The sequence below is a fragment of the Oryza glaberrima genome, chromosome 2 (genome assembly GCF_000147395.1).
Source record: "Oryza glaberrima chromosome 2, OglaRS2, whole genome shotgun sequence".
Classification (NCBI taxonomy): domain Eukaryota; kingdom Viridiplantae; phylum Streptophyta; class Magnoliopsida; order Poales; family Poaceae; genus Oryza; species Oryza glaberrima.
Genome location: NC_068327.1, coordinates 18,279,585 through 18,296,446, shown reverse-complemented (window position 1 = coordinate 18,296,446; position 16,862 = coordinate 18,279,585). Strand labels below are relative to the sequence as shown.

General features: G+C 44.7%; 2 protein-coding genes, 1 non-coding gene and 1 pseudogene across 3 annotated transcripts; 2 read left to right on the top strand and 2 right to left on the bottom strand.

Moving 5' to 3' along the window:
* Nucleotides 1–703: 703 nt before the first annotated feature.
* Nucleotides 704–5,567, bottom strand: LOC127762840 (uncharacterized). The gene has a single exon (XM_052287347.1). The coding sequence runs from the start codon at nt 2,235–2,237 to the stop codon at nt 750–752; it is 1,488 nt and encodes a 495-aa protein (XP_052143307.1). The 5' UTR covers nt 2,238–5,567; the 3' UTR covers nt 704–749.
* On the bottom strand, nt 5,144–5,217 carry TRNAM-CAU (transfer RNA methionine (anticodon CAU)). The gene has a single exon. It is a non-coding gene; the product is annotated as a tRNA-Met (tRNA).
* A 7,986-nt stretch (nt 5,568–13,553) lies between the features above and the next one.
* On the top strand, nt 13,554–14,724 carry LOC127762847 (NADH-ubiquinone oxidoreductase chain 4-like). The gene has a single exon (XM_052287352.1). It carries the CDS (start codon nt 14,165–14,167, stop codon nt 14,690–14,692), a length of 528 nt encoding a protein of 175 aa, XP_052143312.1. The 5' UTR covers nt 13,554–14,164; the 3' UTR covers nt 14,693–14,724.
* Nucleotides 14,725–15,377: 653 nt separating this feature from the next.
* Nucleotides 15,378–16,640, top strand: LOC127762843 (NADH-ubiquinone oxidoreductase chain 4-like; annotated as a pseudogene).
* Nucleotides 16,641–16,862: the final 222 nt, after the last annotated feature.

Genomic DNA, 16,862 nt, shown 5'->3' with positions numbered 1-16,862 from the left:
ACTCCACTGCTATGATCCGTCTTCGATTCACCAGCATCAGCTACTCTCACCCGAACCGCACGGTTCATAGTCTGCACACCCACCAAATCAATCTTCAGCTAAAGTAATATAGATTGCTTCAAGACAATGAAAGAGTTTGGTGTACTACAGGTGGATGCCCCCTAGCTCATAGGTCATAGCCGTAGTTCGTGCCTTTGGAGTCTAAGAGAAGGGACTTCTTTATACGTTTGAGATGTGGGATCTGTCTAACTCGCACTATGTTTAACCCGTTGACTTCGAAGTGGTCCCACTCTCTTCTATCTCCGAATCTCTTTGCTCTGCCTCTGGGCGCTAATGGATTTTACTTTGACTCTTTACGGCATCTGGTTCAATCCAGTTATCTTGCTCAGTTGTATTCCTTTTCCCTTGCCAGGTTCTATCACAGCAGACTATTTCACTCCCGGAATTGGGTTTGAATCAGAATCTCTTTCCCTTGCCTTTTCAGCTAGCGAGCATACCTAGCTTGCTTCTTGTCACGAGCGGGAGTCGAACCCGCATTGCCCTTCCTGAAAGAGACGTCTCTTTCAGATCGCGACTTTGGTGACGCAGTTCAGTCGGCGATAAAAGCCTTCCTACGTCTGCGGGCCGGTCGGCCACCCAATCCTGCTCTTCAAATGAATCACTGAAGTCCCCAACCCTATCTATGATACCCCCATCCCAACCATTCTTTCTTTGAAATCCTTTACTGGTGGATCCCCCATCCCCATCGACTATTTGGCTAATGCCATCCAAAATTGTATAAGATCCTGAAAACTAAGGGGATTCGCCTTAATGAATTGTAGCCAGTCCTTCAAATCTTCTATGGGATCGAAGAAGAGTTCAAAATCATCATTCATGATCTTGTAGACTATATTCCTTATATTCTCCTCGTCCAGGGGACTCTTTAAGTTGATTTGTTCCCCTACTCTCCGGTAAAGCTCCTCAGAAATTGCTTTTAGGAAAGATGCGTGTTCGGCCGCATAAGCCAGATAAATTGAAGAAGAAGGGGCAGCCCCACCCCCTGTAGAGTTACTCGGGCCAGCCTCCCCTTGTAGCTGGGGTAGACTGGTAGTAGTTTCACCTATAAAATTTTGCATTTGTGGAATGTAGGTTGGAACTACCTGTTCCGGGATTGTAGAAAGGAAGGGCTCCACAGTTGAAACTACCTGTTCTGGCATTTCCGAAAGGAAAGGCAGGACAGCTAAAAATAATTCGCTGTCAGCCGCAGTATAGATACTTCGAGTTTTGGTAACTCTGGAAGTAGCGCTACAGATTGAAGTTTTTCTGCCCCCGATTATAAGTTCTCGTCGACCACGGCCTATAGGAACCAGGCTATCCACTGCTTTTAAGCCTGTTTGCATGGGTTCGTGCACAGATTTACGTTCCAGAATCCCTGTTTTCGTGATCGCAGATTTACGTTCCAGAATCCCTGTTTTCGTGACCGAATGACGAAATAGATATACGAACTGTATAGGATCATTCGCTGGGATGGGATAAGTGATTCTTTTATGGGATTCCCCTGGGATCGTGGAATCAACTAAGAATGCAATAGGTATTTGTGATCGAGCAGCTTCCAGTATGACCGAAGACTTTCTATCTGCATTCAGAATAACCGCACAATCGGGTTGTTGGTTCAACCCAAAATTTATCTTTTTCGTTCTTAAACGGAATTTTTTTTTATTAGCCAAATAATTGCTAAAAAAAGTCCCGATCTTCCATTGAGAATCATTGATACAGCTCGCCATTTTTTCCAATATCTCACATCGAAATAAATGATTGGTCTTTAAAAGGAAGGAACGGCATTTTTTACGAATGGGAGATCCTATAAAATGAAGAGCGGTTCGTAAACAAATCAGTGTCTTGTCTGAATCGAGAATAGCAATTCCACTTCTGGAACCACAGATATAGACATTGAAATGGTGAGCATCTACCCGACGCCCGCCGAGATGTGCATTCGTACAAAGTAATTTAGTATAGACCATAGAAAGGATTGTCATTTCCGGTTTTCCGTTTCCCGAGATACTGGTGGTAAGTAATAATGCAGGCATGGCATATTTCGTTGAATCAGTCTTTTTCGCCACATCGCGTATAAAGGGAATCGAACCCAACTCTTCCACTCGCCGCCAATGCGGAAGGATGCCGCCGAAAAGAAAGGAGACTGATCTTAACGTTGGCGTCGGTTTTTCCAAGAAAAGTTTGATTTGATTGGTCTTTTTCATGCGGAACGGAACCGTATTAGTAAGCGGGCCCACACCTTCTCCATCCCTCGATCAATAGTTTATTTCTCTTCTCTATCCCCTTTCTCGAACTGAGCTATTTCGAGCATTTCATAAACAGAGCTCGATAGTCCCTTAAAGTATTCACTTTTCCAGGAGCCGACTTACCAGTTAGTACTGGCACTTTTACAGGAACAGTACCAGAGACTCATCTCGTAAGAAGACATTTTCAATTAGACACTACTAGTCGAGGACACGCGACAAGTTACGTTCTCATTTCGCAGAGGTTCTTCTCGCGATCTTTCTATTCTATTCTTTATGGACCTGAGCTCACTTAATTGCTTTTTGAGGGGGCGCAGCTCATTATCTATGCATTTTCTCATTGGCAACAAATCAATGTCATAGCACTATTTCCACTAATCACTGCACAGAAATGCAAAAACAGAAGAGAGGGGCAGCCCAGACATGAGAGGACCACCACGCACAGCAACGATTTGCTGATTGAAAGCTCCCTAACTATGTGTCTGTGCGGATCAGGAACCAAGTAAGTAAAGGGATGGTTAAAGAGGCAAAGTGATGCCCGCCCAAGCAAGTGGTTTGTTTTCGAGAGAGAAGTGTTTTTTTTGGAAAAGAAGAGCTCTTTCTAAGTTGACTTGCATTGCACAAATCATGCACATTTTTGAAAGTGCTTTGTAAAAGATCTTCAATGGAACGAGTTTCTTTTGACCATTCCCCCCTCTGACTGGGATGTCGTGTGTTAAAGCACAGTCTGGCTCTATAAGTAAGGAAATATCTCTATCCGGTTATTTGTAGTGAAAATCTGTCTCGAGGAGAGAACGAGGAAAGCAGGGAATAGCGGAACAAAGAAAGAACTCTTAGGGGAGGAAAGCTTGCCTTTCCGATTTATTCGCAGGTAAATTCGGAGTTACACGAAGTGGAAGGACCAAGGGCGAAGCGAAAGAGGGCATTTGCGTTCCGGGGAGGGCGTCGCGTAGGCATAGTTCCAATGGTAAGCTGATTCCAGGTACGCCCGTTCCTCTACATCGTTTGACTATCAAAGTCAGGTCAAATGTAGGTGAGTGTTGCGACTCAGTAGCCGTACCTGTTCCACTTGCTTATTATGGGAATAGTTGATTCATTGTAAGGTTCAATCAGGCTGCCTGGCTCTACCTAAAGTCTAAGTCCGTCCCTCCTTCCTACTTAGCTCTCCTCACACGAGAAGCATAGGCCGCAGGTTGACAATGCGCTACCGATGAAAGAAAGTAAGTCAAGCCACCCACGGATCCTTCTACTAAGGAAAGAGTTAAAGCCGAAGACAATCAATAAACATCTTCAACCAATCCAATACAAATACTGAAAAAGAAGCAGTCTACCAACTTTTCTTTCACAAGGCCGCAGGTTGATCTCATGCATTACTCAACCAAGTCAGATAAAAAATGATCTTATCATCGAAAAGGCGCGCAGCGAGATAACAAACACATAAAAAAGGATATGCCCTAACTATATGCATGCCCCAAACTCTATATAAGAACTTTATAAATAAGGCAAAGAGAATCTCATCTCCTCACAGTTCCTTGCCAGCGGATCTTAGTGCCCTTCAAGCGCCCCTTGCGGCTGTGGGTAAGAACGAACATCGTTCTAGCCAGCTAGTGAGAGTTTCCCCATTGATCTTTGATCTGGCTAATCAATTTTCAGGTTTTTTATTTCCTTCAATGCCGCTGGTGCATAGTCAGACTTGCAGGGGCAGCTCAATCAAGTAGAGACAAGACCAGCTGTTGAAGCTTGGCAGTGGAATCCAAGAGATAAGAAGTAGTATAGAGATAATAAAACGGGATTCAAAGTAGTAGTAGTTGAAATAAGATAGAGCAAGCAAGAGTAGTAGTATTGGCAAAGAAGATTGGAATTATTGTATCCACCAATCGAAGCTTCCTCTCCCTCTAACAAAGCAATGGAATGAAATTCTAATCCTCATCCTCATACCTTCAACTATACCTTCCCTCGACCGCGAGCCCTTATACGCTAGAGAAATGCTATTCCTAGACCTATCGCTATCCCCTTTAGGAGGGCTATCCCTTTTACGAGCTAGAGCGTAGCGATTCGTACTCCTTTTGGGGGAAGGTTAATGTAAAAAGGTCCAATCCTCCAGGGCAAAGGTATCTTTTGTTTCCTTTAGAACAATCCTAATCGCATATCCAAACCAAAGAAGATGATATTTATTTGATAAAGCGCATTCTATTATCGTATTGCGACACTGCTCCTATCCCTAACGCTAGCTCTGTTGACTTCATTCCTTGTCGGTGTTGCGAGCCCCTCTACTTTACGAAACGAAGGAAAATAGCAATGGAATGGAATAATGCTATCCATACGCTATTGATATTCCTAGCGCTATCCCTTTTCTTTGCAAAGAAGCCCCTTCCCTTAATAAATTGAAAACATCATAAGGCTTTACTAAAAAAAGTAAGATTTGGCTCGGGTGCATCAAAACTTGCAATACGAAGATCCCTTTCAGATCAGCAGGAGGAGCAGGTTGCACCACTGGTTGGGGAGGAATTGTCAAGCTACGAGTGGGTAGAGTAGTAGAAAATACTTTATTTCTTCTATCCTTCATATCCATTGAACTAAATCTCATCATAGGTAACTATATCCTTTTAAGCTCCGCTCTCCTTATATTGGAGAGACTTGTTTGGGGTCGGCGTTGGTTTTTCCAACGAAAGCCTGATTTTGAGAACGTGAACATGAGCGGTAGACTGAACACCCACACAATCTCGATTTGACACAACAACACTTTCCATGGGGACCAACGGAACAGAGCAACTAGAACACGTAGTTGTCTATTTGTTAGGCAGGCGACTTGAACATAGATTCTTTCACCCAGGTGATCAGGACTCGTAGAAGTATCTGACGTGATTAGGCGGGGACAGGATTCGAACCTGCAGTCTTCAGGTCATGAGCCTGATGAGTTGACCAATTCCTCTACCCCGCTTCTTCCCCCTGGTCTTTCTTTCCCACCGGGGTTCACCTTGCTTGCTTGGCCGGGATAGAACCAGCGTTTAGGTTCCTTGCGGCTAGGCGCGGAGGTTGGAGCTCCTGACGACTGGTACGAACTTGCTGAAAGCACGAGCGTAGAAGCGAAAGAAGAAGCGAGGGGATTCCAAGCGAAAGAAGAAGGGATGAGCGCTTTGTTGCTAAAGCGCATACGTTTTCTTGCTTGATTTTTATACGATTTTCTGAAGTGATCTGTACAACTAAGTAGAAAAGGACAGACGAGTGTGGATACACGTGGTATAGGGATGCTCGTCTCGCCGTAAGTTATTGACCAGTACCAAATGTGACAACCTTCAATTCAAGTTACAAAACCATGAATTTGAAACAGAAGTTAGCGTGCTTCATGTACAACGTTATGATCTTATTTTAGGCATTGACTGGTTGTCAAGTTTTGCTCAAATCACAGTTGAATGGAGTAAAGGAATGCTGAAACTCAAGCATAAAGGCAAGCAAGTGATCTTACAAGTGCAAGATGTCACAGCTGAACTGTGCGGTGTGCCAGGGAACAGTTGACTTGCACAAGGAAAAGAAGAAAGGGCTTTGGCAAAAAGAGAAGGAGCTCTTCTTGCCCGTATGGGAGTGGAAGCTTCAGTGTAAGCGGAAGCTAGACTAGAAGAGAGATTCATCCTAGGCTTTGCTTGGCCAGTCTATTAGTATGGCATCCCTTCTCAGACATAGGAAAGCTCAATGTCTTAAAGACATAGCATTGAAAGAGTGAGTAATCAGCATGAAATCCAGTCTCCTTGTAAATTCGATTAGACGACCGCTTCGCCATGTACAGAAGAGGAAGTCCAAGAACTTCTTCAACGATTTCAGAATACGGCCGCCAGTGACTTTCTTATTGCTAGGTATGGTATTGGCTCGAGTCAACTGCACAGCATAAATCTCTCTTTGATGACGAACGATACAACACAAGTTGCTAGCATTGAGTTTGTATACCTATCAACTCACTCTCCTACTCTTGTCAACGAACTCATTGAACTACTCCTTTCTCACTCCGCACTCTAAAACGGTTCACTCACTACTTCCTTGTTTGTTGGAAACGAACGCATTTCTCCACTAGCTGTCAGCTCTCCTACTGTTGGAAATTAACTCATTGATCAGACCAACATCGATGCTTTTCACTCACTACTATGCTTGTTGTTCATTCCTTCACTCTGGAAGTACGCACTCATTATAGCAAAACAACCCACTAAACTCCCTGCTGTTCACTCCATTCCCTACTAGATTATTTGAGACAGTAGCTGTGAACTACTCCCCTCCCTCTTTGAGAGGGACGAAAAGACTCTTTCCATTCTTCAAGCTACTAACTTCCACTAATACATTCAAGCACGAAGTTACCTCCAACTATTGGTAATAGTTGCATCGAGATATTCGTAGAGACTAGCTATAGACTTTGTGAGTCAGTGTGCTCATTAATTACCCAATTAATTCACCAGGACAGTAAGGATGGAGCTGCTCATTCCACGATTGACAAAGCTAGAACGAGCTCTCTCTTACTTAGAAAGAGTCTCACACACCTGGTAGAAGTGTGCATTTTACCTATACCCATACCTCTTCTATCTATGCTCCAAGCATGATAGCAATTGCATTAAGCTATTGGTGCTTCTTTCTCACCCGGCCCGAGATGGGTGTTGAAGGCACGTGTAGTTTAACAACTTCCTTACGTTGACGCATATCATCATGGGGAATCGAGTGAGTTCTTCGGATCGACGGACAAGAGGACCTTTTCATTCATCTCACCTATCCTACGCAGATTTCTAATCTAATTAAAGAAAAGAAACTCTTGCTTTTAGAAATGAATTTCACATTTCTCTACGCAAGCCAAGGAATCTGTCTACAACTGGTACTTCACATGCCTTAGAAGTAGATTTGAATGAGAATGAATGAAATGAGTAAACGTTACTAGGAAGGTGAACTCGCTATCAAACTACAGCCTGCGCTAGTGGCTCAATCCGTTGCTTGTTGGGTTGAACATATTCTTTTTCTTTGACGGATAGCTTCTCGGCTCTTGCCTGGCCTGGAGTTGAAGAAGGAACTGGTAGCACTTGAATCAGAGGAAGATCGGAATAGCAGACGAGTTGCAGCTTTTAGTATTGTTCACAGCTTGGATGCCTTTATGCCAATTTTCCCGTGTTTATGGAAAGCCCGTCTTTTTGGCAGAATATAGCCCCACTAGGTTCTTTTGTTCTCGAATAAGCAGCTCTAGAAGCTCTCGCATGCGTTAGACTGACTACGCCTTCTATCTTTCTTTGTATTTTATTCTAAGCGTGGTAAGGATATTGAATTAATGGCATGGAACATATTTGCTAGCCCCTATAGTTGGATGCAGACGATGGCATTTTCCTCTAAGAGGTTTGAAGGCATGAATAGGCAGCTATTGAATCCGCTACGGAAACAGTAGCTGTGAACTACTCCGTTGCCTCGGCACGGCTCATTCCATTGATACGCTCATCGGGCTGCTCGTCGTTAGGAAGAGAAAGTCCTACTGCTGTAACTGCAACATCAAGCAAGTAGGATCGGGATTCAGATGTTCAATAAATAGGTTTGTTAGAAGAGACAGGAATTTATTCTTTATTAGTGCATGCCTTTTTTTTTGTGATTCGAGCAGTTCTTGTCACGAGATGATGGGCCAGAGAAAAGTTTGATAGGAAAGGAAGGCGACAGTTAAATAAAAAAAAGAAAGGGAAGATGATACTGATATAAGAGTACTGCTCTTTGCCCTAAGATTACGATCAGTCACTTTTTATGTTTCAATCAGCTCCTCACTTCTTATTAAGGTTTTCGTGACCGACACCTAGTTCTTTCCACATCACTCCACTGTTTGAGCAATTTCCACTCTCCTTCCTGGTCAAACCTATCAAAACCTTCGTTCAAGAACTCATTCCAGCCCATGCCTTCTCTGACTACTCCTTTCACTTTTTGAAGTGTATTTATTTGGAACAACTTCAAATACTTCTCGCACTTGTCAACCCATTCCCTCGTTCTCCCCTCCATTAAACATAGGAAATTTAACCCCAATCCAGGGTCAAACGAAGATACTTGTTAGCCTAGCACCATGTGTATCCGTAGCCTTCCCTGTTTTTGACAATCTCCTATTTCTTCGTAGCACGTGTCTCCTTCCTATGTTCCGTCCCCTGTTACTGGATAAGTAGATTTTCTGTTTGAAGTGCCTAGAAGATCCAGCAAACGGAGGTTATCTCCCCCGCCTTGAGTTTCGGTCTTGCGCATTCAAGCCTAGAATAAGGCCTAACAATAGGGTGTAAACTTTAGCGAACTCCCATGCTTATATAATCCAATCAATTGCACCATGATTAATCCACTAGACAAAAGGGAAACACAATCACTACATTAACCGAGCTATATTAGCCGCGCTTTCAAGAGCACACACAGAAACCACTTAACAGTGACTCCTTCTGTCAGCTATTCATTTCCTGGGAGTTCAGACTGACGGTTAGGTTCTTTTTCTAAATTTACTTAAGAACTTTTGGGCGAAGGATACACCGGAAAAGAAGAGGAGCCTTTGTTCGTTTGGCGTTCGTTGGGGATTCATTGCTCGTTCTGCGATTAGATTCATTGCTCGTCGATCTGGTTTAGTAAAAAGGTTTTTTCTTTTTGAAAACCAGATTCATGCCCAGAAGAGGATCCTCTATCTGCTCTCGAAGCAGTCGTCAGCCTAAGCTCAGGTTTTAAATCCTTAGGTTGACCCTACCCCTTTTTCTTCCTTTCCCTATCCAACCCGAGCTCTATCGGTCATGGCTTTCTCCTCTCTTCAATTCTTTCCGCCCAAACTAATCCGCACTAGCCCCAAACCCTAGCCCTGTTGTCTGGATTCCCGATCTCTCTCCTACAAGAAAAACCTATCCCACTAACGACTCTCTTTGTCTTATACCTTGCTAATACCCACATGAGAAAGGGTTTCCCCTCGCTTTCAGCCTCCCATTATAAGCTAGATGACTCTACTGTGACATGTTATGACGATCTTGAAGCCCCCAACCATAGATAGATGCTTTGATCATCCAGGTTTTGCCAATCCACGAACTGCATCGTATAATAACCGCGGATATCAGGCGTAGGTTGACCTTGAGTGGTTCACTGAAGGGTAGGGCTATCTCTTCCCTTTCCATGCCTTTGATTCATCCCGGATTGTGTTGATGTGCACATGAACAAAAGTGCACATTCCTATCCCCGAAGCAAATAAATCAGATGACTTTTCCGAAGCAAAGAAGAAGATGACGGCTCCTACAAGGCACAGCACCAATGGAACAGCGGAACGGGTATCTTTTAGCAAAGCAAAGGGAAAGGAGGTATCATACCAAGGGGTTGAAGAAAGGGTTTAACCAGCGGATTCGCATATCTTTTTCCAATGGCTTCCCGCATCCCTAGTTTTTTAACTCCTGGTTTCGGGTAACGGATATGGGTTCGGCCCCCTTCCCTTGGCGAGCATAAGAACCATTCGTATACGTTAGGAGCAGAAGTTGACGTGGGTATACTCTTCATTTCATCCTTTTCATTGAATCCCCTATCCTATTATCCAGCAACGCCCAAGCTGTCGATGATCACCTAGCTCTTGTTCGAAGCAATTGAAGTATACTCTACATCAACATGGGATTGAAAAGGTGAGGGCGTAGCGAGCGCTAGAGCTATTCCTACGAAAAGGGGAGCTATTCCTACGATTCCTAGTATCCGTTCATCGATAGACTGTCCTCGGGCAAGGGAAATATACTAACACTATTACTCAACCCATAATACCCTTTCCAAGGGCTCAAAACGGGTCTTTGCTACAATCCAATCCATTTTCAAACAAAAGAAAAGAGCAAGTTCCCACAGGCGAAGAGCTGCTTCCGAGAAATATTTATCTTCTAGATGCGTCGACTTGCGAGACGAGCTTGCGGTGTAGCTCTTGAAAGAAAGAAAAAGAGGGGCTCGGTAACGGCAATCAACGGCTCCTCGGAGGCAACCTAGCCAATTGAGTAGAGATATGAAATGACGAGCGAATTACCCGATTCCTATTATGCTACGCCCCGGGATAGCGATAGCCTTGTTTCGGATTTTCTAGCGATGACTAGCCCTTTGACGGCTCCTATCCCTAGACACCGGCCCCCGGTACCAATACTAGAGATTTGCCTTGGCTGTAGTTCAAAGAAGTTCTTCGGCTTTGGGAAGATGCGAACCTTATACCATTGTCCTTGGACAGATACGAACCTTACGCGGGCAGCGGATGAGCATATCCCTAGAATACCTGCCTATCCTACCTAACGCTGGATTGAACCTAACGCTAGAGCGAGTACTACGATGCGAGCTCCTTTTACGAGCGATACCTTTGTCTTTGGTGCTTGAGTTGTCCTCCCAGCGGTGTGCTCCTCGGTTTCGGAAATGACATATTGAACCGGTATCTTTAGCAAAGCCCAAATCCGGCAGACCCCTTTGACGGCATCCCTCCTCTAAAGCTGCTTCCTTCCTTCAAGCAACGCATTCGCGAACCAATACGTAGTACACGACGTAGTAAATCAATTAAATAATGCAATCCGGGTTAAAGAAATGAAATGGTTGTTGCCTTCTCGGACAAGAAGGAAAGATCACTCTCTATCTAAATGATAGAAGTATTTAATCAAATCAGAAAGAGCCCTGGGATTTGACCAAAACGGCATAATTGAAAGCTCTCGTCTCAGTCGCTCGCCTAAGAAAAGGTACCGGGTTGCTCCGTGATGACGAATAAGCAGCCCAGAAATGAGGGGAGGAGACTCTGCCTCCATAGTATAAGTTGCTATCCACTTATGCTTGGTTTGTGCTTGACCACGAAATCTTGCCTCCCACCATCATGAAAGACAGATGATGATGTCGATTTCTTACTGTCGAGACAGCCTGTCCGAATCCAAATCATTCGACTTCCTCCTTTGCAGTGGCGAGGTCGTTGATTCCTATAAATCAAGATGTTTTGTTGCCTGCTTCTTTTTATGGGCCTTCTCTCTTGGATGGTATTATCCACTGGTATATTGTGAAAGTCTCTACAAAGACGAAAGGACCCCATGCCTTCTTTGAAAACGATATCCCTCTTCAACGCTTCCGCTAGCCCTAGACTCGGAATACTCTGCTTAAGAGATCCCCCTCTCCGGCCAGAGAGGATTTGAGTACAACATTGATTGCGGAAGATCTTTGTTCCTATTATTTCAAAGCCTAACTAGGCGCGCAGCGGTGAGTGCGAGCTGCTTTCAAGAAATGCTGGAAAAGAGCCAGTAACGCTATCAGTGAATAGAGCTGGTGTAAAGTCCAGCTAAAGTACCATACAGCCCCACAGGTTTAGCCACACATTCACAGAGCATCTAATCCATCTTTTCCCATGCCAAGGAAAAACAAAAACCAAATCACCTCTTAGTGTTGCTTAGTGCTCAGGTGCATCCTACTGGGTAGTCCTAAACTTCAGTAGTTCTATGGCCACTACATGATGGAATTTAGGCTATAGTAAGACAAGTTAAGGTTCCCACAGCAATGAGGGCTTTAAAATATACCTCCCAGCCCTTCATCTCTAGGACGTCGGACTGGTCAAGCGGTACTATGCACCCCCACTTTGGTATACCCTCCTAAGAGGAGTACTTGACAGCAGGTGGTGGGTTTTTGGGGATAGTATGACTCGGCCCCCTGGACCATGCCAACCAAGACTTCCCACCAGGTTTTCCTATTTGGGGACAATTCCAGATATGCAAGACGCATATGCATGCAATGCTTAGGTGTAGTGAGGTGGTGTGTGCTTATTGCAAATAGGTTAACCCTTAGTTTATACAAACTACATTTTTCACAAAGGAAAGAAATGGGAATGTTGGTGAATTTTCAAGTCAAGCCATTTATATTTATAAGCCAAAAACCTTTGATTTAAGGCTTTTATTCCCCTGTGGAGTCGCCTGCTGTACGCCCGCATTTTGGCACCGCTTGCCACATCATCATTACTTTGGCCACCTAAGCAACCAAGTAGAAGAAAAAGGGGTTTAGAGTCGCCACCTAAAAAATCACTGAAAATTTGGAATAAATAAATGGATATATATATATCTATTTATATAGTGGCTATCTTCCTTCAAGTGAGAGAGAGGATCGAGAAACCATCGCCCAAAGGTGCTTTCACGAAAGCCGGTCTCCGGGGGTAAAGAACCTTTCTTCACTCTTCCAGCCTTCCAAACCATCCACTGGATTTTCATGTTCGTAAGTTGAAAGGAATATGTGTGTGTTGTATATAAATAAAGGACTTTCGATTTAGCGTTGTCATTTTTACGAGGTTTTAGATAATCCAATTTTCTGTGAGATTACTTTCATTTTGACTGAATCACTTGAATCAGTTAAAGGAGACGAGGCTTCTGGCCCAGCCAGAGGGGCTGGAGAGGAGAGTTTTGACCGCGGGGGAGGCAGGTCCAGGTAACGGGGAGAATCCGCTAGGCTGAGGTTAAAAAAATCTTCCAAAACTTTTTCTTTAGAGATAGAATTCCTCCCGAGAACACACGAAACAAAAATATGAACTAGGTAAATAGAAATGGAAAAGAGATGTTTCCAATTCATCACAAAATCTAAAGCTTTTTCTACATCCATATGATCTACTTTAGTAGATTGGTATTGCCCATATAATGAAAGCAGATCTTGGTCCATGGAGTCCCAAGAAGGTTGGAACTCCAACCTGTCCGATGCTTTTTCGGCCAAATAAATAGAAAAGTGGGACCAGCACAATGAGCAAGCTGCGCGAAAAACCGCTTCTTTTTCCGGTTCCGCAACAACTTGGGCGAAATGGGGTTCTACCGGGAAACCATGGTCGAGTTTTCGACCTTGGTTACTGGTCGAGCCACTGGATAAGAATCTCTGGAGATCTTTCCTCTCCACTTACTCGTAACAGGCTTTCCCTCTGTATAAGACTTCTTCCGAATGGCATAATTGTCCTGTCCTATTGACACCTCGATCTTTAAAGAAAACTGACTCCTCCTTCTCTTTTAGGATTTGATTGTCGTTGGTCCTTTTTTCACTAATGATCTCACCATAGTAGTTCGCGCGAGGGACTATCTTTTCTATCGCTTGCTTTTCACTCTCAAGACAACGGTCGGTCTCTCTATGCTATAAAGCGGAGCAAAGCGCATGGCGCTGAAAGTTAAGAAAGCTCAAAAACACACACGAACACGATGCAGGGCATAGCATAAATGAGACCGCTGATCATTTTGCTTGACCTTTTTCTATGCTTTTTTTGGGTGACTCACCAACCGACCCAGCAGTGATCGATGACAGAATGGTACGAACAAATCAAAGTCGTTGACCATTATACCGTGCTATGGCACACTACTAGATAGATTGTATGGCTCCGTTGGTGACTTTCTGATCACGGGTTTCATTTGAAAAACCCCAACGCCATTCATCTTGCGTCCGGTCTTTCATGCAAGAGTTTCATTTTTGGCCGCTACTACGTTCGTCGAAAACTTCTTGATGGCACCATCATCTCATTACCTTATTTTTGCCCTTCGACTTCGGCTATGACCAATGCCCCACCTAGCTGAATAGGCGTAACAAAGCTACCTGAAAAAGGCAAGGTGCACCTTAGATTGAAATCGACAAATTGCGTTTTGCCAGATGGATTCTTTAGAAAGATTCCCGGATAAAGTTCAGTATAATATTTAGTTAGAATCTAAATAAAGGCGCATACGTGGGCGGGCAGGGGGCCCCACTACTTCTTCATTCAGGGGGGCTAGCCTCATGACTTCCCACTGGGCGAGGGGTGCGCCTAACCCACCTACTCACTCATCAATTACGGTGTTCAGCTGACTTGCACAGAAAGACCCCTATTGTTTAGTAATTTGGCGCCCCATCTTTTTTTTGATTGACTGTTGTCAACTAATCTTTTCAATGTTCGATTCTACTCTATGTTAGAACATTTCTGTGAATGCTATTTCGATCTAAGTGGTCCTATTCTCTGTCCCGTGCTAGGAAGCATTACTCTTCTTTTCATTCCAAATTCTTCAATAAGACTGATACGATTGATTGGTCTGTGCGTTTCTCTTATTACTTTTTTGTATCCCCTTGTTCCTCGGATACAATTCGATCCTTCTACGGCCAAATCTCAATTTGTGGAAAGCCTTCGATGGCTTCCTTATGAAAACATCCATTTGTATATGGGTATAGACGGTCTTTCATTATTCTTCGTGATATTGACCACATTTCTGATCCCTATTTGCATTTCAGTGGGTTGGTCTGGTATGAGAAGTTTTGGGAAAGAGTATATTACAGCATTTCTAATTCGTGAATTTCTAATGATCGCCGTGTCCTGCATGCTGGATCCTCTACTATTCTATGTTCTTTCCGAAAGCGTGCCAATCCCTATGTTGTGCGGAGCTGAGCATCTTCTATTCGCTGGGATCAAGCTTTTCCTCTGCAGGGGCCTTGTGCAGTAAACCCCCTACGGGCGGTCCCCCGTCGTCGTAAAGTAGTAAAGGTCCCCGCGAAGCTTTCGGGAAGAGGGGTAGTCTTGTGCGTAAGCATAGCATTTCTGGTCGAACCACCGAACCACACATCTTTTTTTGGTGGGAGGGTACTCCGAGTAGTGGGTACCTCGTAGGACCTCGACCCGCCTACTCAGGTCTTGTATGGATATGCAGGAAGGGGTGCTCCTAGGTGTGTGTAGGGGGTGTGTTTGTTCGCGAGAATGGATTCCTCGTCAAGTCAGGGGGGGGTGTGGACACACTTGCGCGAATTCGGGTAACGGCTACAAGGGATAAAAATAAAGGAAACTGTACCCGACCAGGGATGGACGTAAACTCGTAAGCTACCGAGGGTAGGGATAATCGTCCAGGTCTTATTGTTTAAAAAAAAGCCGCCCCGCCACAGCAGGCAGGTTAGTTCCTCTGTCGTTGCCGGAGAGTTCTTGGCGAAGAGACCTTAGGATAAGTTGCTAAAACAAACGGGGGGGGGGGGAGGATCGACCCGTTCAGTAGAATTCCGAAGAAAGACTGTTGGCAGCAGGTGGAGACATTTCTTTGGCCCCCTTCCAAATAAATGCGGGCAGGGTAGAGCTCGGCGGAGGGTTCGAGAATAGGGTAGGGTCCTGTCCTAATAAAGAAAATAAAGATAAATAAAGGGGCGGGTCCCTTTATGCATGCATCTTCGTACAAGTGGAGGCCGGAAAGATCAAACCAATAGAACCGCTCACATCACAGTAGTCGTAGTTGCGTAAAGGCCGTCAGTCGGGGGGCGACCATAACATAAGGCAATGACTTTCACGGATCTCTCTATCGTTAGATATAACGAACGGGCGGGTTCGAAAGGTAGGGTTTTTGACGGCCCTACCACTAGTCCTGCTAGCCTTCTTTCGGGCAGGAAGCAGGCCGGGCCCGACGGGCGGGCATCTCCCGCTACGCAAGCAGCATGGTTCGCCACCACCCGAGAAGCAAAAGATTCGAGAGTCAAGGCGGAAAAGACAAGCATAGTGGTCTAATGACAAGGGCCGACGACGGAAGCTCGGGACGGAGCCGTATGATGCGGAAGTCTCACGTACGGTTCCCTGAGAAGGGAGTGGCTACCCACTGGAGCTTCGACCAACCACCACCGGTCAATTCCGCTTTGGGGCCACCCCTGACTCTACCATCATTATAGGGGTATGGGGTTCGAGACAAAGAAAGATCAAGGCAGCATATCAGTTTTTCCTATATACTTTACTGGGATCCGTTTTTATGCTATTAGCTATTCTGTTGATTCTTCTCCAAACAGGAACCACCGATTTACAAATTTTATTAACCACAGAATTTAGTGAGCGGCGCCAAATCCTTCTATGGATTGCTTTTTTCGCCTCTTTTGCCGTCAAAGTGCCTATGGTACCAGTTCATATTTGGTTACCCGAAGCCCATGTAGAGGCACCTACGGCTGGATCCGTCATCTTGGCAGGAATTCTTTTAAAATTGGGAACCTACGGGTTTTTAAGATTTTCAATACCCATGTTTCCCGAAGCGACACTTTGTTTCACTCCTTTCATTTATACTCTAAGCGCGATTGCTATAATATATACTTCCTTGACCACTTTAAGACAGATCGATCTTAAGAAGATCATTGCCTACTCCTCAGTAGCCCATATGAATTTGGTGACTATTGGTATGTTTAGTCGGGCGGCGGCCGTTAGGTCACCTATTTTGAGTTATGGACACACAAGCAAGGCCAAAACATGTGTGCCGGGCGTGCGACCCATCAACCTACTAGCAATAGGGGGGAAAACTTAGCATGTCGCAACAAAAGCGTCGATTCGAGGCGTCAGCAAAACACCGCCGTCTGTTCCTAAAACAAAACCCCTTAGCGCCCCGGGGCGGGAGTGGGGGACGGCCCTACGCAGACAGCAGCAGCACCGGCTCTACGAAGTCCGAATCGAATCTTTCGGTTCCCGTGAATAAGAATTGTTGGGCGCGGCGAAGCGAGCGCTTCTAGCTGTTTCGCTTGCTTCTTTCTTATTGTGGCGGCTATTATAGCGTGGCTGAAATGACCGAAAAGCGAGATGAACCTTTTAAATCGATTGATATAGATGGCCTGATCTGTTCTGATAGATCGAAAGGGAATCTATCAATAATAAGGGTTGACCTC

What these genes read in the sequence shown, in the direction of transcription:
- LOC127762847 (XM_052287352.1), top strand. Translation starts at nt 14,165, where the DNA reads ATGTTAGAACATTTCTGTGAATGCTATTTCGATCTAAGTGGTCCTATT.
- LOC127762840 (XM_052287347.1), bottom strand. Translation starts at nt 2,237, where the DNA reads ATGAAAAAGACCAATCAAATCAAACTTTTCTTGGAAAAACCGACGCCA.